General features: G+C 35.3%; 1 protein-coding gene across 4 annotated transcripts in view; it reads right to left on the bottom strand.

The window, feature by feature from the left end:
- EYS (eyes shut homolog) overlaps positions 1 to 22,239 on the bottom strand; it is a 1,930,870-nt gene that overhangs the window by 1,796,191 nt on the left and 112,440 nt on the right. For all 4 annotated transcript variants that reach the window (XM_030928560.1, XM_030928557.1, XM_030928558.1 and 1 more), the window contains 2 exons: positions 16,598 to 16,791; positions 13,825 to 13,952 (listed from right to left, as the gene is read on the bottom strand). In XM_030928560.1, the coding sequence (XP_030784420.1) occupies positions 13,825 to 13,952; positions 16,598 to 16,791 (322 nt within the window). The remainder of the gene's footprint in view (positions 1 to 13,824; positions 13,953 to 16,597; positions 16,792 to 22,239) is intronic.

The raw sequence follows: 22,239 nt of genomic DNA, 5'->3' as shown, positions 1-22,239 counted from the left end.
TTGCAATAGGTAATTCCTCTGCCATGAACCGTCTTCCCTTATACAGGTGTACATTCCCTCACATCATTCAAATCTCCACCAAAATATTAGCTTTTTTGATGAGATATCCATTCACTATTTGACATGTACCTGAATGAAGGTTCGAAACAATGAGGCCAAGAGGGAGGCTATTGAAATGTTCCAGCTGAGAATTTGACTTGAACAAGGGTGTTAACCTTCATAATGATAAAAGTGTTCATATCCATGATATGTAGTTATGGGAGAGTTTAAAGGATTTGTTGATGGACAAGGATGTGTCAAAAGAGAGAAATGAAGAAATCAAAGAGTAATATAAACAAATACTGGCAGAAAAGAAGGTTTGTCCAGGACTCAATAATCAATTATGAATTTGGAATACATTAAGTCTGAGTTGCTATATTAGATATACATAAAATGGACAAGAGTTTAATGGTAGGATGAGAATTAAACAAGTTTAGTGTTTTCAGGTCAATGGAACATAGAAAAAGAGTCAAGGAATTTGAAAGTGGATGTGTAAGTATGTTTTTAAAAAGAAAATGGGGACCTGCAGTGGGTACTAGACACAGGAGTGTCAGTGCAGTCATATAATTAGAGGTGCCTGTTGCTTTTTTAAAAAATTTATGAAATTTTGTCATTACAGTGTATGAGTGAATGAACTTGAAATACAGGAAGTGGGGATTAGACAGTGAAAGAATTTAAATTAAAGGTATTGCAAGGTGTGCAGTTACAGGCATGATAGCTTACACGATAAGACCATGGGAGATGGACTGAGGTGAAGGAGAGGGGAAAATTAGCAAAATAATTATCAAAAAATTTAAACAACAAAAGTGAGTGGATTTCCAAGAGGGATGCCAAAGTTATCAAAAAATATCACCACAGTGGTGATAAAGAAAAGGTCAGCAAGCTAGATGCTAAAACATTTAGTAAAGGATAAGCAGAAACTGAGAGTAAAGCTCCTAGAAAAGGAGCCAGGGAGAGGGTAAAGGGGAGAGAGTCAGAGAGAGAGACAAGATACAGCTGCTGGCTAGGGTTTTCAGAAAGAGAAGGGAAAAAAAATGGCCTGAATATGGCAACAAGGGCCATATTCGCTGTCTGTATACTTCATTGTCTATGGTACACAACTGTAGAAGAATGAATAGTGACCAACTAAGAAGGCTACAAGAAAAACTGTCCTCAGATTTCAGTGAGAAAAAGAGAGGAAGGTATAGAAAAAATATTGTGGATTGGGCGTGTGGTTTATATCTGCAATCCCAGCTCTTTGGGAGGATGAGGCAGGAGGATTGCTTGACTCCAAGAGTTCCAGACCAGCCTGGGCAATATAGTAAGACCCCATGTCCACAATTTTTTTTTTTTTTTTTTTTTAATTAGCCAGGTGAATAATCCCAGCTACTCAGTTACTCGGGAGGCTGAGGTGAGAAGATTGCTTGAGCCCAGGAGGTTGAGACTGACATGAGCTTGGTTCGCAACACTACATGGGTGAAAATGTGAGACTTCGTCTCTAAAAACTAAAAAATTAACATAAAAAATTAAAGAAAAAGAAAATACATTGTGGATACTTGGAAAATATTCTGTGGACAAAATGAGATACAAAAGGCACAGCGGAAGAATATTGGATATTAAGAAATATTGGAGGTTGTGCAGAGCATTATGGGGCTAAGCTTCCTTTAATCAGGTAGGCCAGGAAGACTTAAAGATTTCATGATGTTAATTCAAATTTTATGTGCATATGTCTGTACTAACTTATTATATTTTATATGGAAATGAATACATCCAAGGAAGGAAAAAATTTATACTTATGAGAACGTATGTTCTTAAATGAGGCGCTTAAGGGGCCAGATTACGGGATACCTCCTGTCACCTATAACAGTACCCCAGAATGTAAAGTCATATTAATAGTATCAAAAGCTACTCTTGATGAGAAAATGGCAACAATGTCCTAGATATTTTTAATAGTTATATAGTTTATGACCAGAATCTGAAGTTAAAAACTATATTTAAAATTTAAAAAACTTTTTCCTACGTTAAATTTCAGAGTCATTGATTCAAAAGTTAGCCTTATAAATGGGACTATTGATTTCAAGCAAAGAAAAATGTAGCAGCTCAGCTTTAGAGATAATTAACTCCAAAAGATTAAGCTTTCTTGTTGAATATTATTGAGTGACTAAGTGGAAGCATTCCATTAATTAATAAATTCCTCATGCAAATATGTGATTGCTATTTTAAAAATCACTTTTTTAAAATTAACAAGAAAATACAATTTTATTACATGTTGAAATATGTATACCTATGCATTTCTGCAAATTCAGTGTTCTATTTCAAAGTCACAGTGCATATATACTTAATTAGTTATATTTGTGACATAAACTGAAAACCTTAATTTTACCCATGACTGACATGGTGAGATTTATCACAAGCCAAATTAAATAAATGCTGAAACTGACTTGGGGGTGGGGGTGGGGGAAGGTATGTTAATACATCAAATTGAAATTTAAGTAGTGTAAGTTATAATAATCTAAATTCAGTGAGTAGAAAACAGAAACAAAAAATACAATAAGCTGAGAATATAAAAGAGAACATCATTATCCCTTGAAATATCTCAGAATCTGGGAGGAGAAAATAAAAGGCTTAGAAAGCAAAATTCTCAGTACCACAACATTTCTGATTTTTAAAAACATAGTATTCATATTTTTCTAATATTTATTCAGTGGCATATTTTACAAAGTTTTCTCCCAATTAATTTGGTTAAATAGTTGATTTTCAGACTTGAAAAATTGTTATATTAGAAAGACACCAGGTGGCTTAATTAAACTTCATTTCCTGGTTCATTTCCTCATTTTACTCTAAGTAGTAAAAGTTTGATCCTTCTGATATGTTGAGAATATTGGAGTCATTGCATTCAGTAAAAATTAGAGAGAGAGAGAGAGAGAGAGAGAGAGAGAGAGAGTGTAAAATGGCAATATTAATAATGTAGTTCATGATAGTCTTCAAAGCCCGTATGTGATTTTGGTGAATAAACACTTTCCACTCTACACAAGTGGGAAGTATGGTGGAGAATTCAGAAACCTACATGTCAGGTCACAATGACTTTCCCTTCTGAACCTCCATCCAAGAGGTGATCAAGGACTCTAGGAAGCATCACTGGAGCTGTGTCCTGCAGCACCGTGGACACTGCCACCTGTGTAAGTGAAGTGGAGCACAGAGTCCTGTAGCTTTAGCACTGCCTTTGGAGGAATTTCCAAATGTCTATTGAGTTCTGTGAGCTCCTAACAAAACTCAGCACTACTAACTTCATGCCAACACTCACAGTCAACCCACTCTGGTCTACCTTTGAGGCCGTTAAAATTAATCCCTTATTACCATTACCTCAGATCCCCAGGAAGTCAGTGGTTTCCAAGTCATCCCTCAATGTGTGATTCTTTTCCCCCAAGCAGCTCTGTACACTTCTTTCATATTCTTCTTAGGAATCTCTTTCCTTTGACTGTAAACTCTCAAGTGGTGGCTATTCTCTCTCCCTCTTCTCTCACAGCTCAATGTCTACATGTTGTATAGTTGTCTTTATCTTTTCCTCATGTCCTATCCTCCTCCTTAAAAGCCTTACTTATCTGAAGATGATGCCATCAAACCATGCTACCCATATCTTCTCCTTGTCATAGTCATAGCTAACATTCCTGAGCATCCCCTCTAATTCTTTAACATTTAACATCTGACTTGTTATATCTTTCTCTAATGTAATCCCAAACTTACTTTCTTTGTTTGTTTGTGTGTTTTGAGACAGAGTTTCACTCTTGTTGCCCAGGCTGGAGTGCAATGGTGTGCTTTAGGCTCATCAGAACCTCCACCTCCTGGGTTCTATGGATTATCCTGCCTCAGCCTCCCGAGTAGCTGGGATTACAGGCATGTGCCGCCATGCCTGGCTAATTTTGTATTTTTAGTAGAGACAGTGTTTCTCCACGTTGGTCAAGCCAGTCTTGAACTCCTGACCTCAGGTGATCCTCCCGCCTCAGCCTCCCAAAGTGCTGGGATTACAGGCGTGAGCCACCACGCCTGGCAATCCCAACCTTACTTTGTTATTTTTTCCAACTTTATTGAAGCATAATTGACAAAGTTGTATACATTTAAAGTGTTAAACGTGATAATGACTTGGTATACCATATATTGTGAAATGATTATCCTTAGCTGACATATCTGTCACCTTGCACAGTTATCATTTGTATGTGTGGGGGGATAGCAGGTAAGATCTAGTCTCTTAACAAATTTCAAGTATGCAATGCAACATTTTTAGCTATAGTCATTACCTTGAACATTAATTCCCCAGAGGTTATTAATCTTTTTTGTCTTTTATTAAATTGATACATACTGTTTGTACATTTTATGAGATACATGTGATATTTTGTTTCATGCTTAGAATATGTGATGATCAAGTCAGATTTAGGGCATCCATCACTTCTAGTATTTACCATTTCTATGTCTTGGAAACATTTCAAGTTCTTTCTTCTAACTGTACTGAAATATGCAATATTATAACCCTTGGAACACCCTCCCCCATTTCTCTCAGCCCCAATTGCCTGAAAACCAGTATTCTGTTTCTATGACTTTGACTTTAAAAAATTTTACAAATTAGTTAGATGATACAATATTTGTCTTTCTCTGTCTAATTTATTTCACTTAGCATAATGCACTCAACATTCATCCATGCTGTCACAGATGACAGAATTTCCTTCTTTATGTGGCTGTGCAATATTACATACATACACATGCAAACACATCACATTCTCTTTATCACAATAGCCAAGGCAAGGAGAACATCTAAGTGTCTTCATTATTTCAATATCTGCAAAGTTTATTTATTTGCAACATTAGCATCTCCTAGGAGTATATTGTCTCAACTCAAAGATCTGAATCTTCCCTCTAACTCTACAACCTACTCCCACTCCAGTATGCTATATACTACCCTAATATATAACTACATTATCTTCACAATGTTAACTTACATAATCTTGATGTTAAGTATTTTATATTCTATGCACAGCTTCATTTCTCTTTCTAATTTACTCCTTGTAGCTCTTTTCTCCCCCAGCGCTTATTCCATCCCACAATCCATTGACCCTACCAACATTTCAGTGTCTGTCATCCCCAACATATTTTCTACTGCCTCCTTGTGTGAATTAGATTATACCTTTTACTTCTATAATCACTTATTGTATACACCCTTAAATCACTCTCTTTCCCCTCCATTGTCATAACTTGGTCAAGGCTCAACCCTACTTTAATTCAACACCCTAACTATTTCTGATGGGCATATGAGTAAACTACACTTGGTTTGAGATTGACACACATGATTGTAGACTGAACTTACTTTAAATTCATGTTCACTTACTTCAAGGAGATGCTGTAGCATGTCAGTAACACTCTATTTTCCTCATACTCACTTGGATTGCTATTTCATCAGACATTGCTGCTTATTTCACCTGAGTAACAGAGCCATCAGAAGACACTTTCCAAATGATTCAACAACCACACATTTAAAGCAACCTATTCTATTTTTCCTTCCATTACAATTCATTTAACATCTGCCATCCTATCTAAGCTAACTCCTCTGCTTGTGCCCTATATCCCAACCCACTTCTACTATGACCTAAAAATACACTATTTTGAACTTTACTTAGTTGCCAGTTTATTAGCTTGTCTAATAATTGTCTGTATTTTTCTCATCTTAACTCATGAAGTCCTTTTAAATCTCATATTTTAATCCATTAACTCCCTCAAATTTGAGTGTCCCAAGTCTCAGTCTAAAACCTTCTTATGTTCCTATCTTGGTTCAATGTGAAGTAATTTCATTGAGTTACCTGTTTTGATTTCTATTTTTTCTAAGCTAGTTTATTTATTTATTTATTTTACATTTAAGGACTACAAATGTAGTGTTTGTTTGTTTGCTTGTTTTTTGTTATTTTAACATGGATATATTACATCGTGGTGAAGTCTGGGCTTTTAGTGGACCCATAACCCAAATAGTGAACATTTTACCCAACAGTACATATTTCATTCTTACACCCTCTCCTACCATCCCATCTTTTAAGGTCTCCAATATCTATTATTCTACCCTGTATGTCAATGTATACCCATTGTCTAGTTCCCACTTATAAGTGAAAAGTTATGCTTTTTACTTTCTGGTTCTGAGTCATTTCATTTATGATAATGGTTTCCAGTTCTATCCATGCTACACAAAGACATGATTTTATTATTTTGGGTGCCTAAGTTGTTTTTCATGGTGTGTGTGTGTGTGTGTGTGTGTGTGTGTATGTGTGTGTGTGTGTGTCGTTTTTAATTCAGTCATACATTGATGGACACTTAGGCTGATTCCATGACTTTGCTATTGTGGATGGTACTGTGATAAACATATGAGTGCAGATGCTATTTTGATATAATGATTTCTTTTCTTTTGGGTAGATATCCTGTAGCAGGATTGCTGGATCAAATGGTAGTTCTATTTTTAGCTCTTTGAGAAATCTTCATACTGTTTTCCATAGAGATGTACTAATTTATTTTTCTATCAACAGTGTGTAAGCATACACTTCTCTCTGCATCCTTGTCATCATCTGTTGTTTCTTGACTTTTTAGTAATAACCATTCTGATTGGTGTAAAATGTCATCTCACTGTGGTTTTAATGTATTTATCTGATGATTAAAGATGTTGAGCATTTTTTTATATATTTGTTGGCTGCTTGTATGTCTTCTTTAAATAAAAAAAAATTTCTTCATGCATTTTGCTGACTTTTAGTGGGGTTATTTGATCTTTTTCCTTGCTGAGGTGTTTGAGTTTCTTGTAGATTCTGGATACTAGACTTTCGATGGATGTTTTCCTTGAAAAGGTTTTTCCTATTCTATAGGTTGCCTGTTTAGTCTGTTGACTTAAAAGTATACTACAAGGTTATAGTAATCAAAACAGCATGGTATTGATATAAAAAATAGACACATAAAATAATGAAACAGAATAGAGAACCACATACCTACAATAAATTGATCTTTGACAAAGTCAACAAAAATATACCCTGGGGAAAGAACATCCTATTCAATAAATAGTGCCAGGAAAAATAAAGAATTACATGCAGAAGAATAAAACTAGACCCCTATCTCTTACCATATTCAAAAATTAACTCAAGTTAGATTACAAACTTAAACATAAGACCTGTTATTACAAAAGTCCTGGGGGGAAAAAAAAAAAATCAGGAGAAATTTTTCCAGACACTGGCCTAGGCAAATAATTAATGACTAAGTTATCAAAAGGAAATGCAACAAAAACAAAAATAGACCAAAATTGAATATAATTAAAATAAAGGTTTCTGCACAGCAAGTTTCCTGGTTTTAAATGTCATGTCTCTGGCACTTGCTTCCAAATGTATATATTTAGCCCTGATAGCTTCTCTAAAATGGAAACATACTTGATATCTACTTCAGTGTCTCTACTTGGCTCTTATAGGTGTCTTGTCTAACACTTTCAAAACTGACATCTTGTTTTCCTCTCCTGCCAACCAGGCCCTTCTTTCTACAGATTTTTCCATTTTGGAAATGGCATTAGAAAACTGTTTAGGTTTATTTCCCAACCTTTCAATTGAGCAAACAACCTTTGGACTTACCCTTGACTTATTTATGTTACTTCACATCTAATCCTTCAGCAAAAGATTGAATTATTCTTAGAAATATATTCCATATCTGATCCTTAATTACCATAATCACAAGTCATCTTGATGGCAGTGTCAGTCATCACTAGCTCTGGGCTACATAGTCACAGTAGTTTTCTAGCTGGTCTCCCTTCCCTTGAGAATACACACCAACACTCTATTCAATAAAATTGAATCAGAGTGATCATTTAAAGCAGTATCTGCCTACTAGAATGTAAGTTTCTTATGAAAATAGCTTTTTGTCTCTTTAAATTTTTTTGGTCTTTTTAATGGTTGCAGAAGAGTTTTACTTAGAGTAGGAAAGTTTCTGAAAAATACATAAATGCTCTTTAAATTAAATAAATTAGTCATTTCATGTCACAGCCCAAGTCAAGACCTTCTATTTCAATCATTAAGATACAAAATAATTATTATAAATAAATTACATAATGCATCAAAGAAATTAGTTAGAAAATATTCTATACATAGCATAGTAAAATAATTTAGAAATACAAAAATGAAGTGGCATGCCCAGGATGGCCAAATAGGAACAGCTCTAGCCTCTAGCTCCCAGTGTGAGTGACACAGAAGATAGGTGATTTCTGCATTTTCAACTGAGTTACCAGGTTCATCTCACTGGGGAGTGCCGGACAATTGGTGCCGGTCAGCTGGTGCAGCCCAACCAGCGAGAGCTGAAGCAGGGCAAGGCATCACCTCACCTGGGAAGCGCAAGGGGGAAGGGAATCCCTTTTCCTAGCCAAGGGAAACTGAGACACACAACACCTGGAAAATTGGGTAACTCCCACCCTAATACTGCACTTTACCAAGGGTCTTAGCAAAGGGCACACCAGGAGATTATATCCCACACCTGGCCTGGAGGGTCCCACGCCCATAGAGCCTCCCTCATTGCTAGCACAGCAGTCTGAGATCTAACTGCAAGGCAGCAGCGAGGCCGGGGGATGGGCACCCGCCATTGCTGAGGCTTAAGTAGGTAAACAAAGCTGCCATCCAAAGGAATGCAGCTGACAGGCCTTGCCATCTCTGTGAACTCCTAGATTTTGAAGACAAAGTGTATTCTTTTACTCCTCTTAGCTTAAGTAAGGCTTTGGACAATTGATACGTGTTAGAAAAATCTGAAAAGGGAGATATCTGACTCCCAGCTAAAAAGGACATACGTGGACTTCGAAATTTAAGGTATTTGTAATTCAAGTTTATAATCATTTTCATCCAAATTACCATATAATGCAAGACTTTTTAGTAAACAACATATTTATTGGAAAAATTTCTTATACTCAACTCATTACTATGTGAACAGGAGCATAAGGAAATACTTATCTACAAAATATTAAGTTATTTATGACAAATTACTAGCCAGAAAACACTGCTTAGAGTACATAATATTAATTCATTTGGATTTTGGATTGTGTGTCAGTTTCTAAAACAGACAGGCATAAAGGCAGTATAAAATGTTCAGCCACCACAACATAGACATTATTATTTGAAAACAACTCAACCTTTAATTTGGGGATATTTATTAACACATAAATATTTATTTTGATCATACGAAGAGTAAATATGTATTTCTCCATGTCATGATACACTGCCATAATGTATTCCTTTTAAATAATCAAATGTTGATGATATTTGATTAGATATTTAGTGGTACTTAATTAGACAAAAATATTACTTGAAATTATACTGGGGGTCGCACCTAAGATGGCCGAATAGGAATAGCTCAGGCCTCCAATTCCCAGCGTGAGCAACATGGAAGACGGGCGATTTCTGCATTTTCAACTGAGGTACCGGGTTCATCTCACTGGGGCATGTCGGACAGTTGGCGCTGGTCCGTGGGTGCAGCCCGTCCAGCGAGAGCTGAAGCAGGGCGAGGCATCACCTCACCTGGGAAGCGCAAGGGGGAAGGGAATTCCTTTTCCTAGCCAAAGGAAATTGAGACACACAACACCTGGAAAATCGGGTAACTCCCACCCTAATTCTGCGCTTTACCAAGAGTCTTAGTAAATGGCACACCAGGAGATTATATCCCACACCTGGCCTGGTATCCCATGCCCAAGGAGCTTCCCTCATTGCTAGCACAGCAGTCTGAGATCCGACTGCAAGGCAGCAGTGAGGCTGGGGGAGGGGTGCCCACCATTGCTGGGCTTAAGTAGGTAAACAAAGCCTCCAGGAAGCTCGAACTGGGTGGAACCCACCACAGCTCAAGGAGGCCGGCATGCCTCTGTAGACTCCACCTCTGGGGATAGGGCATAGCTAAACAAAAAGCAGCAGAAATCTTGGCAGAGGTAAATGCCCCTGTCTGACAGCTTTGAAGAGAGCAGTGGATTTCCCAGCACTGAGGTTGAGATCTGAGAACGGATAGACTTCATGCTCAAGCAGGTCCCTGACCCCTGAGTAGCCTGACTGGGAGATGTCACCCACTAGGTGGAGACTGACACCTCACATGGCGGGGTACACCCCTGAGATGAAGCTTCCAGAGCAAGAATCAGGCAGCAACATTGGCTGCTCAGCAATATTCTATCTTCTGCAGCCTCCCCTGCTGATACCCAGGCAAACAGGGTCTGGAGTGGACCTCAAGCAAACTCCTAGAGCTGAGGGTCCTGACTGTTAGAAGGAAAGCTAACAAACAGAAAGGACACCCACACCAAACCCCATCAGTACGTCACCATCATCAAAGACCAAAGGCAGATAAAACCACAAAGATGGGGAAAAAGCAGTGCAGAAAAACTGGAAATTCAAAAAATCAGAGCACATCTCCCCCTCCAAGGGAACACACCTCATCGCCAGCAATGGAACAAAGCTGGATGGAGAATGACTGACGGGTTGAGAGAAGAAGGCTTCAGTCGATCAAACTTCTCAGAGCTAAAGGAGGAACTATGTAACCAGCGCAAAGAAACTAAGAACCTTGAAAAAAGAATGGATGAAAGGATAACTAGAATAATCAATGCAGAGAAGACCTTAAAATAACTGATAGAGATGAAAACCGTAACACTAACACGAGAACTATGTGACAAATGCACAAGCTTCAGTAACCAACTCGATCAACTGGAAGAAAGAGTATCAGCGATTTAAGATCAAATGAATGAAATGAAGAGAGAAGAGAAGTGTGGAGAAAAAAGAGTAAAAAGAAATACAAAAATGAATAAAACACATTCTTCTTGAATATCTTACAGTAGAGTAGGTTTTTCTAGTAATTCAAAATCATTTTCATAAAGTAGTCAGCAATATTGCAAAAATATTTGATTTTCTTTTAATAGATAACTGAGTGAGCAATAAAACTACTTGTATGGCTAAAGATTAACCATTTAAAATATGTGAGTAATCTAACTTAGTGGTTTGTAAAGAATTTCAGCATATTTACGTGGAAAGTTTTCTGTTGCAAATAACATAATCCTAACTCAAACATACTAAACCAATGCAGGGAATTATTGGCTCATATTGTTAAACTGTCTATAGGCAGTTCTTTCTTCATAAAGAAATTGATCATTGTTCTGGCTCTCTTTTTAATCCTTTCAGATGTATATCTGTTTTGGTTTTGTCTGCTTGCTGAACTTCATGGTTGCAAAATGACCTCCAGTTGCACAATTACATGCTACAATACAGTTTCTTAGTGTCACTGTAGAGTGTGACTTTCATTTCCCTTTAAAACCTCTAATAGGCGTTTCATTGTTAATCTTAAGTGCAGACTTTCTTCCAAATGGTTAAAGTATCAACTTGCAAAAGTACCAAATAGACCTTGAAAAAATTTACCTTCTAGGGCCAAACAAGCAAGTAGGGGGTAAACAAGTTATCTCACTTTTGTAGACGGAGAGCAGTAATGCTAGAGAAGAGTTACAGGAATTATCTAGGAATTCCTAGTATTTGGATGGCTAAACCACCAACCAAATACTGGTCAAGTATCCTTTTTAAAATATTTGTTGCATTTTTTGCAATTGTTGTATTTCACAAACTCCATATTGTTTTCAAATTATTATCCAAAGTATTACATAAACAATCAAATCATTCTTCTATAATTTAAGAGAGTCGCCAAAATTGTATTCAATCTGTCTGATACCTCCAAGACATCAATTATTCCTTTTCCTTTCCTATCAGACTCTACTTGTGTGCTACCTGCTCCCAGCTTTGCCACTTTTGATACTTTACAACTCTTTCTGCTCATAATAATAACATTTTTATGCTAACTTCCCATAGACACCTAAAGCTTTCAGTCTTCTAGGTGGTAAGGAATTTTCTGATTTTTAACTACAGGAGAAAATTAATTTCTTTCTAACTGTATTGCTTTAAGTAACTAGGTACCAAATAAAAATTTCCATAACCAACGTTTCACTGTCTTTCTCAAGGAGGTAATTCTGCTTTAGTTTCTCTCTCATCTACCCATATAAATTTTGATCAATAGCATATGTTCAGGTAGGAAACTAGTATCATCATAATCACTCTATTCTTCTCCTTTCCACATTTGACTCCTTTTCACCTTAACACTTTTTTTTCTCCCAAATTCAGAAGAGCAAAACTTCAGTAGAAAAGAATAGTTAAACTAGGTGGAAGGTATCAGACAATTTACCACATCGATGCTGTTTAAGGCCAAGCTCATCTTAACTAACAGTTCTCAAAGTATGGTGTCTCCAGATCAGGAGCATCAGCATCACTTACAACTTGGTTGGAACATTTGCAATCCTCATCCCAGAATTATTAAATTACAAACACTAGAGACAAGGAACTACCACTGGTACTTTAGCTCTTCAAGAAGTTCTAATTTCAAAGTGTTAGAGTCACTGACCTCAGAAAACATACCTCCTAAGTTAGTAACACACAGATAAATCCTTAACATAAAAGCATTGAAGTCAAGTCGTTTTTATTTATTATTATATTCACTAATATTATTTGACTCATATGAGAACAGAAAAATAGATTTCAAGATTAATTTCTTGTCATTATTTTTCAACTTCGCACTTAATTAATATTTATTATATCTCAATTATTTCACCTGAGCCAGAGTTAGCAATTTTCTTTTTAATCAGTCAGTTTTATGTTTGGGGAGGAGATGTGTCTGTTTTTTTTTTTTAAGTTGATCACTTTTCTAAGTACATTCACTAATATACTAGCATATTAAGGCATAGAAATAGAATTGTAAATTAAAAGTAAATATTTTTAAAGAGATAGCATTTAGGTTTACTGATGAATTAATACACGATTGAAGGTATGCAAAAATTTGACCGAATGGGTTAGAGTTTTCAATATCTTGATATAATGATGAGGTTTATAGTCACTTCTTTTGAAAAAGTCACATTTCAAAAGGTTACAAAAAAAAAAAAAAGTTAAATTTGGATTCCTTTGAAATAGATTAAAGTATTGTACAGTGTGAAGTGGATGCATATTCTAAGTTTCTTTTCAGTGTGTTCCAAGGCTATTCTGTACCCCACGTTAATTTTCTGCTTTTATGAATTATTCTAAAATTTTGAGGCTACTTACTGCTTTTTAATAATGCCCAACAGAATTTACTTTAAGCAGCCAGATAAAAGTCAAGCAAGTGTGAAGAGTACAAATTGTATTTCTTAATGATGTGAGAAAATGTCTATAAACCTATTTAAAATGGACTAAATTATATGCCCAGATACTTAGGTCACTTCTGCCATTTATAAATGAGTAATCTGTGGCAAATTATTACTTAAAGAAATAATGAATTCCTAAAAGTCTGCCTAAAGACCCTAAGTCATATCTATCTGCTGAGGTCTGTGAAATACAGGAAGAAATAGTTATTCTATTATTTTAAAATATTTCAACACTATATGTGTATAATAGAAATAATACTATGGAGACATATATCTCTCTTTTCTTTCTAGACCTTCAATTACTATTTGGTTATATTAAAACTTCCATTATGAAACAAAGTATTTGTTTTATAACTGTACACCTAAATTATGCTTGATAATTTCTCAAATATTTATTTTAAATTAATACCATAATAATGAACCCAAAACATGGAACAAAATTTTACATTAAATTAAAATAGAATATTATATACCATTAAGTAAAAGTTAGGGTTAAAACCAGAACATCGTTATATTTTTATTCACATGATTTAAAAATCCATATATTTTGTATTAAAAATAAACAGAAAATTAATTAATTATACCTGCAATGATAATCTCTCTCACATTTCTTACATGTAGCGTTATTCTCCAAAGGAAATGACTCAAATGATGTTTGAATGCTCTTACAAAGCAAATCTGTAAATATTGGTGAACAGATGCACATAACATCCTATGAAAGATTAAAAAACATTTTTACAAAGTAGTTTGGATATTTTAAAGGTAATGAATGGGTTCTTACCTGGAGAAGGGCTAAAATTATTTTCATGAACTTGGAGTAGAAATTATCAATGTGGCAGATTCTATTTTCCAAAATGTCACAACACCTTCTCCCATCTCACACAGTCTTCCTGCTATATGAAATCAAAACTCCTCTATTATGAGTTAGGGTCTACATTCCCTTCCTCTTGAATGTAAGCAAGATTGTGACCATGGATAAAACGATGCTTTAAAGGCCATATAGATTCTATCTAATTATCTTAGGGTTCTTGCTCTTTGAACCCAGCCACCATGCTCTCAGGAAGTGCAGGCCACATGAAGAAATCATGTTTAGGATTGTGGCTAATAGGTCCAGTTGTGGGCCAAGCTAACAGCCAACATTAACGACCAAACATGTGAATAAGAAAACTTTCAAGATGAAGTCCAAGTCTAGACACTTTCTGATGGCAACCTCAGAGGGACTCTAAAAAACATCTTAGCTGGGACAAGTCAGTTCACAGTACCATAAGAGATAATAATAAAATAATTATTTTAAGCCACCAAGTTTTGTGTTGACTACGCATAGAAAATAAACCATTGGCACCTGAAACAAGTCCATGCATCCATGGGCAGGTAAAATAAAACAAAATTAAATTTGCTGGGCAAAAGTTAATTTCACCTGCATTCAAAATACACTCTAGTCATCATATTTCTTCCTCTTGCTGCCCTCCTTATTTTTCCTCTCTTTTTTCTTTATTATCATTATCATCAATATCATCATCATTACCATCATTTTCATTATCATATTTATCTGAACAACAAGATTTATTAAGTGATTCCAAGGTGAAAAGCCCAGATACTTGAAATTGATGATTTTGTTTTTTTCTCATGGAATCCAATAAAAATTTATTTAATTCAACTCAAAACTAACGTTGAAAGAGGTATATAGCTTGCCCAAGATCATACATTGGTAGCGATACAAATGATAAAATGTACAATATTCTAAGTAATTTATCTACAAAATAATTCTTCTAAATGTAATAATGAATAATAGAGAAGGAAAATAGAATTAAAGTACTTCTATGAATTAATAGTTAAGCATACATCCATTAAAAGTCTCGTCTTATATTAAGATTTCCAGAGGTCATAAGTCTGAAAAGTTTCAGAAGGCTAAATCCAAGATGTCTGCTGTGCCCCTTCTGTAGGCTCTACAAGAAAATGTTCCCCTCACTTTTCCAGCTTATTTTAGAGGCTGCATTCATTTTTTTTTTTTTTTTTTTTTCGTTTATGGTCCCTTCCTCCATGTTTAAAACCAGCCTCGTTACATCATCGAATCTCCCTTTGACTCTGATTCTTCCATCTCTCTCCTCTATTTTAAAGGACCCATGTGATTACACTGGATCCACCCAAATAATCCAGGATAACATCAGCTGATTAACTCCTTTATTCCATCTGCAATCTTAATTTCCTCTTGCTGGGTAACATAACACATGCACATATACCCAGGATTAGTGCACGGACATGCTTATTTATTTTATTTTTATTTTATTTTTTGGTGCAGGATGAGGAGGATAGTCTGCCTACAATAATAGTTTCCTTGATTTTTAGAAGAAACATGTATTATTGCTCTTTGCCTCTGTATCTCCAAATATTTGGGTCTAGTATACTGTACATTGGTAACAAATCTTTGCGCATGGTAGAAGTAATTTCAGGTGGAGTAAAAAATGTTCTTCTATAAGCTTTTATCTGTATATCATGTACTATATAATTTAATTCTTCTCAGCAAAAGTTCAGCAATTTTTTTTGACAAAATGGACAGTTCTCCAGGGAAAAAAAATTCTTTTTTTTTTTTTTTTTTTTTTGAGACGGAGTCTTGCTCTGTCACCCGGGCTGGAGTGCAGTGGCCGTATCTCAGCTCACCACAAGCTCCGCCTCCCGGGTTTATGCCATTCTCCTGCCTTGGCTTCCGGAATAGCTGGGACTACATGCGCCCGCCACCTCGCCAGGCTATTTTTTTTGTATTTTTTAGTGGAGACGGGGTTTCACCGTGTTAGCCAGGATGGTCTCGATTTCCTGACCTCGTGATCCGCCCGTCTCGGCCTCCCAAAGTGCTGGGATTACAGACTGGAGCCACCGCGCCCGGCCCTGAAAAAAAATTCTTTTCAGAGGGTTAGTAACAAAAAGTTCAGGAGGTTGGAAAAATAAACTCTTAAAGTTCTTTAAAGAGTTAATGATAAATATGAGTCTAAATTGAAAGTACAGTAATTTGTGACAACAGCTAACAAAATATTTCCTACTCTTATTTATTTCTTTATTCACATGTTAAATTGAAAAGTTAAAGTATAACAATATTGAATAACTAAAAGATTAACAAAAAGCAGTAAGTAAAAATGAAGAGTATACAAATTTATATTCTTTTAAAAGGCAGAATACCGATGGAAGAGCAAAATTTTTCCTATATAAATAGGAAAAACTAAAATAAGTAGATTATTCTTGTTTTTCTGAGTTTAACAATTAAACTACCTTATTGAGAATTCTAATTATTTATTCTTTTCAAATTGCTTGGTAATAGTAAGAAAAAATTGAAACCACTCACTTGTATGTTAGATTGAGACTTACATTTGATATTTTGATGCTGTTGGTACCATTCTCACACAGTATTAATGAACACTCATTGACATCAGTTTCACCATTTTGGCTGGAAGATCCTTTTGGGCATTCATAAGTGTAAGCAGAGCTGCTATTTGGGCAAATTCCTCTTTTCCAACAAAGCAGAGAAACACAAGCTTTTGTTGACACCTCACAGAATGGACCTTAAAAAATCACACACAAGAAAGACAAAAAAGAAAAGGAAGGAAGGAAAGAAGAAATGAACATAGGTATGTAGTAAAACAGTCTAGAAAATTTCTCTAGAGTTCATGAAATATTTTTCTTTAACAAATTTATTGCAGTGTAAGTTATATATTATAAAATTCATTCACTGCAATTGTACAATTCAATAACTTTTGCAAATGTATAGAGCTACTCAAGTATCATCAGAATGCAGTTTTAGCACAATTCCATTACCCAAAGAAGAGCTCTGTTGCCGTCAATCTTTGTACCCAAACCCACTTCCAGGCATTTCATTAGAAAGGTATGATGGAGGATGTGGTCTTTTGTGATTGACTTCTTTTGCATAGCATTTTTTAAAAAGAATTTTCATGTTGTATCATGTATGAGTAGTTGGTACTTTATATTGCTAAACAGTAATTCACAATATACACAACATTTTGTTAATCCATTCATCCTTCAGTGAACATCTGTTTTCAATTTTTGGTTCTTATGAATAATGAATTCATAGACAATTATTTGAGGGAATAGATATTTTCATATTTCTTGAAAAGATTCCCAGGAGTGGAATTGCTGGATTTTATGGAATATTCATGTTTAACATTTTAGGAAACTGCTAACCTGTTTTCCAAATTAGCTGTGACATGCTAACATTCTCACCAGCAATGTGTCAGATTTATGTTTCTCCACATTCTTGCCAACATTTGATACTGTCCGTTTTCTTTATTATAGTCATTCTAGTGAATGTACAATTGTATCTCACTGTGGCTTCAATTTTCATTCACTAATGACTAATTATTTTGAGCATCTTCTGGTATGTGTATTCATCATGTGTGTATCTTCAAAAATGAAATGCCTATTTAAATCTATTAACTATTTTTAAATTGTGCTATCAGCTTTCTTATGATTGAGAACATTCTTTGAGTGGGTTCTTTGTATATACTGAATAAAAGTCCTTTATGATATACGTAACTTGAAAATATTTTCTCCTTGCCTTGGCTTTCAATTTTCTCACTTGTTGATATTTGGATAGCAAAAGGTTTTATTGAATGAAATCCAATTTATTAACATTTCCTTTATTTAATTAAGTCCATTTTGTCATTTTTATATCATATCTTTTTGTGTCATATAATTGGTGTCTAATAATATTTTGCCTAACCCAAGGTCATGAAGACATTTTAATATATTTTATAATTTTAGCTCCTATGTTTAGATTCCTAATCCATTTGATTTATTTTTTATATGGTGTGGGATAATTATTTAGATTATGTGGTTCATGTATACACATACAATTGTTATGACACTTTTTTCTTTTAAGACTGTCCTTTCCTCATTTGTTTGTTTAGTGACTGTTAAAACTGACCTATGATAAATATGAAAGTTGATTTCTGGCATATCAATTATTTTTTCCTGATTTATATGCCTTTTTATGTGCAATAACCCACTGACCAGAAAAATACATAATGCATATAGCTATATGGTAGGTTTTGAAATCGGGTAGTCATTCAACCTTTCCTTCTTTTTTTCCAAAAATCATTTTAGCTATGCTATGGATTCTTTTTGTAGCTTCCTATAAATTTTTCTATGAGCTTCTCAATTTCTACACAAAAGCCTGCTGGAATATTATTAGAAATTTTATTAAATCAATAGATAAAATTGGGAAAAATTTCCATCCTGACAAGACTGAATTCCAATCAATGAATATGCAATGTATCTCCATTTTTTTTTACTATTCTTACATTTCTCTCAGCATTGTTGCATAGCTTTAAGTTAAAGTCTTGCATTTATTTGTTAAATTCATATCTAAGCATTTTGATGGTCTTGTAACTAGAATTGTTTTCTTAATTTTATTTTTGAATTTTATTTTTATTTATTTATTTTTTCAGTCAGAGTCTCACTGTGTTACCCAGGCTGGAGTGCAGTGGCGCGATCTCAGCTCACCACAACCTCAGCCTACTGCATTCAAGTGATTCTCCTGCCTCAGCCTTCCAAGTAGCTGGGACCACAAGCATGCACCACCATGCCTGGCTAATTTTTGTATTTTTAGTAGAGATGGGGTTTCACTATGTTGGCAGGCTGGTCTTGAACTCCTGACCTTGTGATCTGCCCGCCTCGGCCTCCCAAAGTGCTGGGATTACAGGTGTGAGCCACCACACCCAGCCTTGAAATATTGTTTTTAATATATAGAGAAAGGTAAATGACTTGTGTATATTAGCTTGTAATCTGAAAACTTTATAAACCCGGTTACTAGTGCTAGTAGTTCTTTGGCGGATTCCTTAGGATTTTCTACATATTAGATTATGTAATTTGTGAATAAAGACAGTTTTACTGCTTTCCTTTCAACCAATATGTCCGTGTGTGTGTGTGTGTGTGTGTGTGTGTGTGTCTAACAAATAGCCTGGAAACTCCTATGTTCCAGTGTTAAATAGAAATGGTAAAAGTAGATATCATTGTCTTGTTTCCTAATTCTTTGGAGAAAGAGAAAAGGTGTCATCCTGACACCTTTAGGATGAGGTTCCCTGGACATTTGTCATAGATGCGTTTCATCAGGCTGAAAGATTGTTTTTCTATTTCTAATTTGTTGAGACTTTTTATAATGAACAGGTGTTAGATTTTGTGATATGCTTTTCCTGCAACTACTGTGATGATTATGTAGGCTTTGTCCTTTATTATATTAATATGGTATATTACATTAATTGACTTTCAGATATCAAAATTATCTTGAATCCTGGGAAAAAATTGTACTTTATCAGGATAGAAAAATATTTTTATATGCGATTGGATTCAATTTTCTTATATTTTGGCTGAGATTTTCTATCTTTATTCATAAGCAATATTGTCTTTAGTTTTCTTGTGGCAGCTTTGTCTTTGGTTTTGGTATGAGGGTAATACTGGCCTGATAGCATGACTTCAGAAGTGTTCCTTTCTCTTCTCTTTTTCCTTTTCTCTTCTTTTAAGAGGTTAGTGCCAGTTGGTGAGGATTGGTACTAATCTCTTAAATATCTGGCAGGCCTATATGAATTTTCCATTTCTCCTTGATGCATTGTTAGTAATTTACATATATTTAAGAATTTATTTATTTCATATAAGTCATCACATTTGTTGGCCTAATGTTGTTCATGTTATCTCCTTACAATCTTTTAAATTTTGAGTGGTCACTAATGAGTCCTCACTTTCAATGTTTATTTTATTTACTTGTATCTTTCCTTGTATTTTTTCCTTGTTCATTCTGACTAAAGATTTGCCCATTTTGTTTTCCTCAAAAATCAATTTTTTGTTTCATTGATTTTCTCTAAGAAGTTTTAATGATTTCTGTACAAATCTGACTGTTCTCTTTTTTTTGTATGCTTTTCATTTAATGTGTTCTTTTTTCCATTTATTTAAGGCTGAAGCTTAAAATATTGATTTGAGAGTTCTTTTTCTGGTGTAGAAACTTGGGACTATAAGCACTGTTATAAGTGCTTAGGCACAGTATAAGCACTGTTTTAGCTAAGCACTGTTTTAGCTACATTTCATAACTTTTTATATGGTTCCATATTATTCTTTTTCTTCTTTACTCTCAGGTTATTTCAGAAATTTGTTGTTTATAATAATTTCCATATATGTTAAGATTTCTAGAAAAAATTCTGTTGTTGATTTCTATTTAGTTTTGTGAGGGTTGAGGAACATATATGATATTATTTGTATTCTTTAAGATTTATTAAGAATAATTTTCTTGCCATGCCTATTTGCTGATACACTATCAACAGCACAGTTGTATAGTGAGGTTTGGCACTTGAAGGGATGTGAAAGCAAGTGCCTCTTCAAACTTTATTTCCTAGGCAAGTCACTTGCCTCTCCCCAGTTCCTTCTCTAGTAAGATCATGTGAATAGAGTTAATAAACTAGTACTATTAAGGCCCAAGCCTGGAGTACCCACTGCAGGTTTTATAGAACTCAGATCAGCATGTGTTTCACTTCACAGTTAAAATACACTTGTCAATCTGTTCAATGTACTGTCATTAGGCACACCATAGTGGCATTAAAATGTAACTGCAGTAGTAGACTGACAGGCCTTGCTATCTCTGTGAACTCCTAGATTTTGAAGACAAAATTTCTTATTTTACTCCTCTTAGTTTAAGTAAGGCTTTGGACAATTGATACGTGTTAGAAAAATCTGAAAAGGGAGACATCTGACTCTCAGCTAAAAAAGACATAAGTGGACTTTGAAAATTAAGGTATTTGTAATTCAAGTTTATAATCATTTTCATCCAAATTACTATATAATGCAAGACTTTTTAGTAAACAACATATTTGTTGGAAAAATTTCTTACACCCAACTCATTTATTACTATGTGAACAGGAGCATAAAGAAATACTTATCTACAAAATATTAAGTTATTTATGACAAATTGCTAGCCAGAAAACACTGCTTAGATTATGTAATATTAATCCATTTGGATTTTGGATTGTGTGTCAGTTTCTGAAACAGACAGGTATAAAGGCAGTATAAAATGTTCAGCCACCACAACATAGACAGTATTATTTGAAAACAACTCAACCTTTACTTTGGGGATATTTATTAATATATAAGTATTTATTTTGATGATACAAAGAGTAAATATGTATTTCTCCATGTTATGATACACTGCCATAATGTATTCCTTTTAAATAATCAAATATTGATGATATTTGATTAGATATTTAGTGGTACTTAATTAGACATAAATATTACTTGAAATTACACTGGGGGGGCGCACTCAAGATGGCCAAATAGGAACAGCTCAGGCCTCCAGCTCCCAGCATGAGCAACACAGAAGATGAGTGATTTCTGCATTTTCAACTGAGGTACTGGGTTCATCTCACTGGGGCGTGTCGGACAGTTGGCGCTGGTCCGCGGGTGCAGCCCATCCAGCAAGAGGTGAAGTAGGGCGAGGCATCACCTCACCTGAGAAGCACAGGGGGAAGGGAATTCCTTTTCCTAGCCAAAGGAAATTGAGACACACAACACCTGGAAAATCGGGTAACTCCCACCGTAATACTGCACTTTACCAAGAGTCCTAGCAAACGGCAAACCAGGAGATTATATCCTACACCTGGACCAGAGGGTCCCATGCCCAAGGAGCCTCCCTCATTGCTACCACAGCAGTCTGAGATCTGACTGCAAGGCGGCAGTGAGGCTGGGGGAGAGGTGCCCAACATTGCTGGCCTTAAGTAGGTAAATAAAGCCTCCAGGAAGTTCAAACTGGGTGGAGCCCACCACAGGTCAAGGAGGCTGGCCTGCCTGTGTAGACTCCTCCTCTGGGGACAGGGCATAGCTAAACAAAAAGCAGCAGAAACCTTGGCAGAGGTAAATGCCCCTGTCTGACAGCTTTGAAGACAGCAGTGGATCTCCCAGCACGGAGGCTTGAAATCTGAGAATGGACAGACTTCATGCTCAAGCGGGTCCCTGAA

Source organism: Rhinopithecus roxellana, chromosome 4 (genome assembly GCF_007565055.1).
Source record: "Rhinopithecus roxellana isolate Shanxi Qingling chromosome 4, ASM756505v1, whole genome shotgun sequence".
In the NCBI taxonomy this organism is placed as follows: Eukaryota; Metazoa; Chordata; class Mammalia; order Primates; family Cercopithecidae; genus Rhinopithecus; species Rhinopithecus roxellana.
Note: the sequence above shows the minus strand (reverse complement) of the source record. Positions and strands in the feature narration are given on the sequence as shown.